The sequence below is a fragment of the Perca flavescens genome, chromosome 7, assembly GCF_004354835.1.
Source record: "Perca flavescens isolate YP-PL-M2 chromosome 7, PFLA_1.0, whole genome shotgun sequence".
NCBI classification, from domain to species: Eukaryota; Metazoa; Chordata; class Actinopteri; order Perciformes; family Percidae; genus Perca; species Perca flavescens.
The window spans coordinates 3,278,755-3,290,061 of NC_041337.1; the positions used below are offsets into that span (position 1 = coordinate 3,278,755).

Sequence of the window (11,307 nt, forward strand, 5' to 3'; positions counted from 1 at the left end):
TTGGAAAGACTTCTTCGGAGTCGATATTAAGATGGGTCACCTTCTCTTTGACCTGAGCTAGAAAGGAGCCCTGCTTTAATTTTTCTTAATGTCTCAATTAGAGTTGGGCAATATATTGATATTATATCGATATTGTGATATGAGACTAGATGTCGTCTTAGATTTGGGATATCGTAATATGGCATAAATGTTGTCTTTTCCTGGTTTTAAAGGCTGCATTACAGTAAAGTGATGTCATTTTCTGAACTTACCAGACTGTTGTAACTGTTGTATTATTTGCCTTTACTCACTTAGTCATTATATCCACATTACTGATGATTATGTATCAAACATTTCATTGTGTAAATATTTTGTGAAAGCACACTACAATATCGTTGCGGTATCGATATCGAGGTATTGGGTCAAAAATATCGTGATATTTGATTTTGATTTTGATTTTGTCCATATCGCCCAGCCCTAGTCTCAATCGTAACAGGAACCTAAATAGACATGCAAATTAAACATGATTCTGTATTTACAGAGGAAAACTGACATTTCATTCTGGAAATAAAAATCAATGTGACATCACAACTTGCATGGTTTTTGATTAACATGAAATTGACATCGTCCTTCTGGAACAATTTGGAAAGCTGTGCCAGGTAGGGCAGGATGTCTGCCTGCAGGTGAACAGCTGCAACGAAGTTGTACAGTATGTGTACAACCCTCGTGCCACTGGGTCCTTCTTTATATCTTATATATATATACCTCCTCAGCAAGTGTAGCAAGCACTGCAGGCAGATTTCTTTGAAGATTTGAAATGGCCTTCTCTTGTGATAGCCACCTAGTGTCCTTAACCTCCTGGGGTGGGGGTAGGGCAATTCATTAAAATCCATATTTCTTTAAGGAATTTGGTGTAGCCTACAATGTTTTTACTTACTGTGACTTTCAGGTCCGCTACTTGGAGAACACTGGCAGCTGCTTTTAGAGCACTTGTGTGGTTTGCACTATTCCGAAAATAAAAAGAGCAGGTCTTGAAGGTGCTTTCTGAACGTTTTCATGTATGGCACTCCCTCTGATCCATCTTTAACACGCTTTTGAATAAAGATAGGAGTAAAACTCCATACTTCTTTAGCCAGGTTGTTTTTGTGGGAGGGGGAGGGTGTCGGTGCACATCTAATTGAGAAATTAGGTGGTTCTGTGAAAACTGGTTGGAGAGATGCATCGCTCTAAAGGATGTTCCAGTTGCATTTAATGATGTGTCTTATTTGTGACGCTTGTTTGCTGTATTGCTTCACAAAGTATGTTTTTGTAGACTGGTGTGGTTTCCTTTTGGTTTGGAGTAGTCTCGCTCCAAATGAATTTCTCCTCCCAAGGCATGGGAGGGTGCATAGGTCACGGCCATCGCTGTGCCCCCTACCTGGCTATACAGCTGTTCCTCAAAAAGAAATATGTTATTTTCTAATGTGCATCTCATGAGTTCAGTGATTAAATCTGTTGGGGGTACTGGGGTCCTCATGCATAGGAAATGTTGCTTAGCTTCTAAGCCTTCCTCATGATCAATATTTGTGTATTATGACTCCATGTCATGGGTGATTTTAGACCATCTTAGCCCCCCTAAAAAATAATAATATTAAAGGACAAACCATTACAGGTTCAGAAGGCTTGAAACAGGTTTAATATCCTGTGTGGCTGTCGCCGATGTTATGCACCTGTAACCCAGTCAAGGAAAGGGTTAACCGAAACGTAGTGTTGGCCAATCGGAGGTGGTTGTGGGAGACTCCCGCCTTCGCTGAGTCTCTATCTGATCTGTCAGAGGGAGAGCAGGAGTGCGGTTGTGAAGTTTAACGTTGGTAATCCCCAGAGAAGAAGTTGGTCATTTCATGGCGCAGATTAGAACCCAAATTGAAAACGTAAGCAACTAAAATTGCTGAATGTTAGAACATTTGGTCAAATTGGTCGTTATTACTGTGACTTATAAAGTGTCAGGTTTAGTTCCATCATGCTCTAACAAAATATCTTCACATTTAGAGTTTAGATAAATAATCATCAGTAATGTGGATATAATGTCTAAGTGGGGAAAAGGCAAATAATAGAACAGCTAGAACAGTCTGGTAAGTTCATCACTTTACTGTAATGCAGCCTTTAAAACCAGGAAAAGACAACACTTATGTCATATCATGATATTACGATATCCAAAATCTCGCCCCTGCTCCAGGTCCATTGTAATCATGTATGCATCTCCAATATTCTTACATTTTATTTAAAACTTGGGTGGTGTCTTGAATACAAGACTGTACATTTGGAACAACAGATTTAATATGAAGATCAATACATTTTTAAATTGGTTTCAGAATTGAGCCATTTCCACTGATGATAGATATGCCAGGTGAATTGGATAGATTCCTGTGAATATTTGGCAACACGTAGAAACCAGGTGGACTGGGATTTTTTTCTAGTACAAATGCAAACTTTCTCTGTAATAGACCTTTTTCACTGCAGACATGTTGACATGTTTTAGTAGGAAAAGCACAGGTGTGTTCAAAACCATTACTGATGGCTGCATTCCACTTAGGAGAGGCCCAAGTATTGTGCATTGAGTCGATAGCAGAATAATAATGTGTCATTTAGGTGTGTGTGTGTGTGTGTGTGTGTGTGTGTGTGTGTGTGTGCGTGTGCGTGTGCGTGTTTGTGTGTGTGCTTCTTGGATTTACTGAGTTCTTCCCCAAATAGCCCTGCCCCGTCCTTTGTCAGCACTCTTTATGACCACATCATCATTGTTGGTACTGTAAAAAATCAATCTCATCTCCAGAACTAGATTTGTGAGTCCACGGAAATTTAGCTAGTTTGTCCCGTTTCATTAGGTTTATTAATTTCTCCATTTCTTCTTTTAGTTTGTTCTCTAATTAAAGCTTTGGTTTAAGAGAATCAATGGGAGTTAATTATTGACCTGATTTGATTTATTTCTGATTGGAGGTCAGCTTTCTGGTGTTTAGCTTCTTCAATTAATAACTAAATCAAATCAAATGGGCCTTTGTTTAGGATAGCTTCTCACTTCCCTTTTAAATTCGGCCTTTTCATAGCCAAATGATGGGAATGTTTACATGCATAGTCCTTTTGGGATTATCTCCTCCTTCCACTAGTCTGATAATGTGATTATGTGTAAATCCAACTTTTTCTCCTTTTTTTGAAGTTTCTTCAGACTGAAATACAAGTTTTGTTTGGCCACCGGCTTCTCCATCTAACAGGGAGTCTCGTTCATGTGTAAAGAAAAATCTATTCTTTTTTTATTTATTTAACCTTTATTTAACCAGGAAATAATCCCATTGAGATTCAGAATCTCTTATGAGAGTCGAAACGCGTTGGCCATTTTAAAATACATTGCCATGTAAGATACAGGCGTTTAAAAAAAAGACCTCGTAGTGCCTTCTTTATTTTAGAAGGAGACATGCTTTTTCACTAATTTTGGAGATGAGATCAGTTTTCACTCATGCAATGAGCCCTTCACATGAGATATCAACACAGTGCATACGGAATAACCCAAGAGCACCTGTAGTTGAATACAAGAGAGACCCAGCAGCGCTTTGTCTGCAGCCAATAAGTTTCTCGCTTCATAAGAAGGGGGGGTCAAAGGAATACTGTTTGCTGACATACATCAGCATGTGATTGTGAAATCCCTCTAAGTTCGAGGTTGACCAATAAAACCACACATTGTTCAGAATAAGATGAACATGCTCATGTGCCACTTTGCGAAATAGAAAATGTGGATATTCTGTCTGTTTAGGCCATAAACATTTAGGAACCTGCTTGAAACTAAGGCATTTTGGCACGTCTTTCACCCAGCGCTGATCCAGCACAATCTCTGTGAGAGGCTAGTGCACGTGAACTAGGTTTAATCCAGTTCTCCGGCTGGACTTCTTCTTCAATCAGTGGCTTGAGTGTGCATTTCCCAAATGACCAAATGATCATGTTATGCGGTGACATGGAATGGGACGCCACGCCAAAGGCCCTAAAATCACATGCAGTGGGCAATTTGTATCAGAGTCAGTGTTCTTTACCTCTTAGCAGTGACTGACTGCAGACATTATACATGCACTAAAGCTAAACAAACTGAAGATGAAACGACAAGAAAATACATAGAGGCCTAATCTGTTTCGTAAGCTATGAAAATTTAGATAGGATCTTCAGTCTATTTGTCTACTTATCACTACTAATGCAGTGAGAGGGAGAGAGGAATGCAACATAATATATTATACAAAAGTAGAATGCAATAAAATGCTTCAAAACCTACCATGAACTGATCATAGTTTGGGGCCTCCTTGCTGCTGGACCAGAAGGGGGCAAAAATGTACTTCAGCCATGGCAAGAACTTTGATTATCTTATATATATATATATATATATATATATATATATATATATATATATATATATATATATATATATATATACACACACACACACTACCAATTAAATCTTTATATTTTAAAACAGCAAAAATAACTTATTTTTAAATGTCACTATATTCTTCAGTTCCATAAAGTCGGGTATCACTGATCACCGATTATTTTATCGATTTAATCAAGTAATCGGATAAGAAACACGTTTGCTTTATAGTCAACAGCAATAGCAAATATACAAAAGAGAGGTTTACTTTTTTTTTTTTAGAAAAAGCAACCTTTTTATTGCCTAAATTGCATACAATACTAGGGATACATGCTAATGTGTTTAAGCATGGGCCGCATGGGCCACCAAGCCCCTTATTCTGTTGGCAAAAGTACTTTTTTGGTTGCCCAAATGTAAATCTTTTCCATCCCCTTCCCCTTCCTGTCTCTGGCTCTTTACACTGGATATACAAAAGAGCTGTTCACTAAGCCCAGGTACATGTGACCGTACAAAGCTTACAGCAGGGCCATTCAACTACACTGTTCTGGGGGGACACATTTTAAGAAGGCTAATACAGAGGAGAAAGAATAAAGAATGCAGACATCACCGGCATGTTCGATTTAAAAAAAAAAAAAAAAAAAAAAAAAGGGCGGTGGACGAGAGCGGCAGACATTAGGTACCTTGTGTCGGGTTTGTTCTGTGGAATGGATGAGCAGACTGGATGTTTATGACGCTAGTTTGATTTTACAATAGACATACTTTACAGAGTTTTCGCTTTTTTGCAGCTTAACATGATCCCAAACTTTCTGTCGTTTTATCTTGCCTGTCTCTTTTCTTACCCCCTCACTATTTTCGCGCTCTTCCTTCATTTTGTAATCTGCGCTGTCCGTCTTGTGTCCAGCATTGGACCGTTGTGCGCTAGTAATAATCATCCATGCCGAAACACAGTGAGTTAGTTACACTAGTTAATCAAAGCTTCGAGGCGAAGAATTTTGCGTGGAGGATTTTAAGTAGTTATTCAAGGAATCGTTCCCAGTACGGAAGTAAACATGGAGGCCACGGTGTACTATCATTCAACAATTCTAACCCATTCAACATACTTTTGTGTGAATAAACTAGGGCTGCCCCCTGAAAGTGACACGTTCAATTTTAATAAACTGTGAATAAAACTAAGCAAACGCAAAAAGGTTGGGAAAACACCAGTGACGTGCAATATTTTTACTAACTAGACTAACGTGTTTATTTTACAGTCTGGTTCGGGTGGTTGATTAACGCACATTTTTGAGGATTGGCTCTCACGAATACAGTGCCCGTTGAAAATGTTTGGAACGGGCCGATTGCTTGGCCGGCGGTATTGCTGTCTGAAGAATTCTTCCAAACCAAATTGTACCCCAAAATTACTTACAGAAGGACCCCAAACCACTTAATATGCAACTCCCATGCATAGCCTACTATTGACTTACAGATTTACCTGACAGAGAATGTTGCAGATTCAGAATGTAATCACAAAATATCACCGTGGAAACGTGGAGTAATCAGACATTAGCCTCATGGGAGTGCGCTACCCACCTGGCCCGTTATGAGAGGCAATCATCTGCGTTCATCAACCACCAGACTGTGTGCGCAGAGAGAGAGAGAGAGAAACAGAAGCTCTGCGTATCTGCTCCGGAGCTGGGACGGAGTCAGTGGAAATACACATATTGACTCCGGAGCCGTTACGCAGCTGGTGGAAATTGGGGGTTAGACTCACTCTGCACTCACACTCACGCATTCGCAGAGAGAGAGAGAGAGAGAGAGAGAGAGAGAGAGAGAGAGAGAGAGAGAGAGAGAGAGAGTGTTGTCTCGTGTTGTATGACCGTTAACGAATTCACCACTTTAGCAGAGGTGTTAATTTTCATACAAGAAGTGGCTTGACAGGAAGTGGCTTGACAGTTAACGGCGAAGTCGGGTATTTTGACGACGTTAATGTTAATAGTTAGTTAGCAGTAAACTTAATTAACCCGACCCAGGGTGAGTCTGATGAAAACTGCTGTGTCTGCCCGGTTCAGCTCTGAGATTTTCTCGCATTGCACAGCGCTGTGAAGGAATATTCTCCGAGATTACGTTATGTTCTGCCTCTGTTTAGAAGTGGTGAATGTAGGCTACAGCTCACAGCAACTTATTACCATATAGTGTCTGGCTTTTAATAAAAGACACTGAGAAGCGTAGGGCCTTTTTTTTTTTTGCCAACCTGATTCCACACATGTTGATGTTCCTTTCAGCTATCTGCTCATGCTCCAGGAAAGTGAAGAAACGTTAGTTTGGTATATCCAGCAATCATGTAGCTAACGTTGGAAGCAGTTATTAGAATTACCAGATGATCTTGCATAAATGTATACATAGGTCATACTTGGATCACGTTTGGGCAGTTTCATGATCAGAAGATGGATTTAATAGAAGTTTATCTTTTGAATTCAGTGTGAAATCACATGTGCTATCTCCTATCAGACAGTCTTGTGGACTGTCTGCTTTGGTTTGGCACAAAAAACAAACCACACCAGGGTTTTAAGACCACCTTGTTAGACAGCTTTCACACCAAACTAAAGATGTGCATCCCTGCAGGTAGTCTCAGAAACTTTTTTTTTTTACAAGATGGCAGAAGATTTACTAATTAGAGCTTAAAAAGGCATCTCAATAAACAGCAAAACCTCTTCAAACGTCACAATAAAAGTTTCATTTTTTATCTTGTGTGGTCCTACATGCATGACTGACATGATTCTCCACATGCACATGGAACAGAGATCCTAATTCTTTGTCTTTTCCAATTGTTTTCAGGCCCCTGGAGAGGATCAGGAGGGGAGACAACATAATACACCAACAAAGGGACTCTGCTCGAAATGGGGCAATGTGGATTGAGGTGTTCCTGTTCTTTGTGAATTGCGGAAAAGAAGCAACCACGAGGACGAAGGAACGAGTAGCCGACGGAGGAGGCGGGGGAGCGGTGGCTTTGGTGTTTAAAGAAACGCTGGTATGGGTGGGGGGGCATTCGGGATGGCTAATGGAAACGAGAGCAGTGAAGGGCCTGCTGGGCCCATGGCAGCAGTAGTAGCTACCGCAGAAGGAATGGTAGCAGAGAGTCCTTCCTCGGCTGTCTCTACCTATATCAAACTGGTGCTACTAGGGCTGATCATCTGCATCAGCCTGGTGGGCAACCTGGTGGTGTCGCTGCTCGTACTGCGGGACCGGGCCCTGCATAAGGCACCTTACTACTTCCTGCTGGACCTGTGCCTAGCAGACACCATTCGCTCGGCCATCTGCTTCCCCTTCGTGCTGGTGTCTATAAAGAACGGCTCGGCCTGGACCTACAGCGTGCTGAGCTGCAAGGTAGTGGCCTTCATGGCAGTCCTCTTCTGCTTCCATGCCGCCTTTATGCTGTTCTGCATCAGTGTAACACGCTACATGGCCATTGCACACCACCGCTTCTACTCAAAGCGAATGACATTCTGGACATGTGTGGCAGTGGTTTGCATGGTGTGGACACTATCTGTGGCAATGGCTTTCCCGCCAGTTTTTGACGTGGGCACCTACAAATTTATTCGTGATGAGGACCAGTGCATCTTTGAGCATCGCTACTTCAAGGCTAATGATACGCTAGGCTTCATGCTAATGCTGGCTGTGCTCATTCTAGCCACACATGTTGTCTACATGAAGTTACTTCTGTTTGAGTACAAGCACCGTAAGATGAAGCCTGTCCAGATGGTGCCGGCCATCAGTCAGAACTGGACCTTCCACGGGCCTGGGGCTACTGGCCAAGCGGCAGCCAACTGGATTGCGGGCTTTGGGAGGGGCCCGATGCCGCCAACTCTGCTGGGAATCCGGCAGAACTTGCACAACCAGAACCGGCGCCTATTGGGCATGGAGGAGTTCAAAGCGGAGAAACAGCTTGGCAGGATGTTCTACGTGATCACCCTGCTATTCTTGGTGCTCTGGTCTCCCTACATAGTGGCTTGCTATTGGAGGGTGTTTGTCAAGGCTTGCACAATACCACACAGGTACCTTTCCACCACCGTGTGGATGAGTTTCGCCCAAGCCGGGGTCAACCCTATTGTCTGTTTCTTCCTTAACAAAGACTTGAAGAAAGGGCTCCTTTCCCACCTACCAGCCTGCTGCAGGACTAAACCTCATCTGCCACGAGAGCCTTATTGTGTCATGTAAGCAGAGATGATGATCTAAACCTGGAGAAATAACAAGGGACAGGCAACAGCTGTGTTGGGGGAGCGTTTGCTTGAGCTGTTGTGGCGTTTGATTAAATGCAAGCTACTTGTAAGCAGTGGGTGTAAACTAGTGAGTGTAATGGTTAAAACACTGGAATGGTAAGCATGTATTTCCATCTACCAACCCCTTTTCACTTAAAACAACAGCATACATGGAGTCAGACCTTGACTTTTGATAACAAGAGAAAAATTACTTTAATAGCAAAACATGCAGTTATAATGTATTGTATGTATGTGTCATTGGGGAAACCAAGCCAGACAAAACAGCCACATATAAATTACATAAGTGCTTCAATGAGAATATATAATTTGCCAATTCAAAAAAAATCTTGGATTGACACAAAATATATTTGAGTTAGTTTTGGTGACAAAAAGATTCCTGAGGACAAAGAAGCAACGTTTCTAGACTAAATCTAAATTTCACTAACATGTCGGATAGGGATGTCACGAGAACCAATACTTTGGTACCAAGTCAATAACAAAATTCTGAACACCCGCCTGTACTTTCTACAGTACCGCATGTACCGAGATGAAATTCTTCCGGACCTGACCCAGGCAGCATATATATGCTACAAGTGTTCTTGTCTGCCGTTAAATGCCAAAGAAGAACAATGCCAACCAATACGGAAGAACGGTGAATAGCCCCTCATCTCAGTACACACTCTGATTGCTTGACTGCATGAATGTATTATTATTATTATTATTATTATTATTATTATTATAAGACCTGGATACATTGTCAAGGCAGGGCCCCTTACATTCCTATTGGAGTTGCAGAGTGGTGATAAAGCCATCATGGAGCCAAAATCGCATATAACCACACTGCTTCCGCACTGTGCGGCCCATAGAGCAGGCGCGTTAGAGACCTCCGCTGGCCGAGCCGGATACTTTCTGTTTAGCGATCCGCTAACTTGAATGGGTATTAAATTATTTAATCGTGCTGCTCTTCTAGACTTTCCAAATATTATCAGACCGAATGGATCAAATTCTGAAAGTGAAACGAGACATTTCGAAGGGGCTGTGACCCTCGAAATGTTTTACCCAGTGATTTACAGACGTCTCTTACTCCATGTAAGACTATGGGGGAAAAGGTGTTTTTGGGCCAACGGGCATCACATGACGGGCCAGGAGTTGTAATTCCACTGTTCTACATCTATGGCGATGGCTTTCACGAGTTCACCTGGAACTCCCTCACTGCGAGTAAGTCGGTTTCTCTCTGCTGTTGTTTTTCACATAGACAATAGCAGACATTAGCTAACGTTAGTGCTTGTTCCAGCAGACCTCTGCCAGACTAGCATAACGTCAGTTAACTTTAACTGGCCAGGTTCAGTTGGAAAATAAAATGGCAGAGAGAAAATGACTTTACTTTACATATCAATGTTTGGGAGTTTCAGGTGAACTAATGGAAGACATTACCGTATGCTAGCTGTCGGGTGATGCCAGCCCCCCCCTCCCCTCCCTCCCCTTAATCACCACAAAACAGTGACAGGAAGAAAAATGATTTAAAAGAAAAACTGACACTGAACAAAGTGTTATCCTTATCCTAAAATACACATTATAATAGGAGTGTATGTATAAGTACATGGGTTTTGTTTTAGTTTTTTACCGTGGTATGAAATCGGGTGTTGAGAATCGTGGAATTTTACTGGTGGTATTGGTAATGAAATGACATCCCTAATGTTGGATTGGTTAGAAAAGGTCCCCAGGCAGAGTTAAACCAGGTACGTTGCTGTTGACATCTTAACCCATAAGCCACCTATTTCATTAGTTAAAATTTTGGTACTTGACAAAATTGTTTCATGAGTCCATGACACAGCACTCTATCCAAAGACTCTTTTTGTTCAGCTTTTTACCCACATAAAGATATTTAAAAAGAGGGACGATCTTAAAGGCAGGGTTGGTAAGGTTGTGAAGCTAGCAAATTTTGAAAGTATAAAATTTAAAAAACATTTACCCAACCCTGGCTTTAAGTTGTTTTCGCCAGTTTATTCTGACTATATATTTAGTCGGAATAAAGTCTGTCCAATTTTGAAGTCAGGAATCACTTAAAATGTTAACACATTATGTCACATTCTGGCCTGAAAATGATTTTAAATCAATTATGTTACGTCTTTAGAAAATAGGGGTAACTCAGTAGAGGAAACCAAGGCAGCCTCAAAGAGTCTGATTTTAAGTTTGTAATGAAATAGCGTTCCTATGAATGCTCTTCTCTAAATCGAGAACATAATGTTAGTTTTTTTTGTGTCTGAAGCAAACGCATAAGTGACGTGAACACCAGCTGTGGCCATGATGATGCATTTTCTTTGGCCTCATCTTTGTTAACAATTTATCTATGTCTTTTATTTCTAAATCTGTTACTCGATGTTAACTAAAACAAATTAAGGTGACCGCAGAAATTCTAGTACTGGTACACGTGTTCTTTTAACTCTGTGCATCACTTGAAGTGCCCAGTTGCATATAATGCTTCTCTTAGAAGACCATAAGAAAGATCTACAATAGCCATGGTCAAACACTGAAGATATGTTCAATCACTTCCCGTTGGCTGCCTAGTGCACTATATTTACTTAATAATAATAATAATTCTGAATGTTTAGAATGTCTTCAAAAATCCCCACAGTGGAACAAAAATATCAGGCCTAGAGCAATTTATTAATTTGTTTTAACTAGGGCTGTCAATCGATTAAAATATTTAAA

At 41.0% G+C, this 11,307-nt stretch overlaps 1 protein-coding gene across 1 annotated transcript; it reads left to right on the top strand.

The window, feature by feature from the left end:
* Positions 1-7,390: 7,390 nt before the first annotated feature.
* Positions 7,391-9,192, top strand: gpr173 (G protein-coupled receptor 173). The gene has a single exon (XM_028583845.1). It carries the CDS (start codon positions 7,391-7,393, stop codon positions 8,552-8,554), a length of 1,164 nt encoding a protein of 387 aa, XP_028439646.1. The 3' UTR covers positions 8,555-9,192.
* The last annotated feature ends 2,115 nt before the right edge of the window (positions 9,193-11,307 follow it).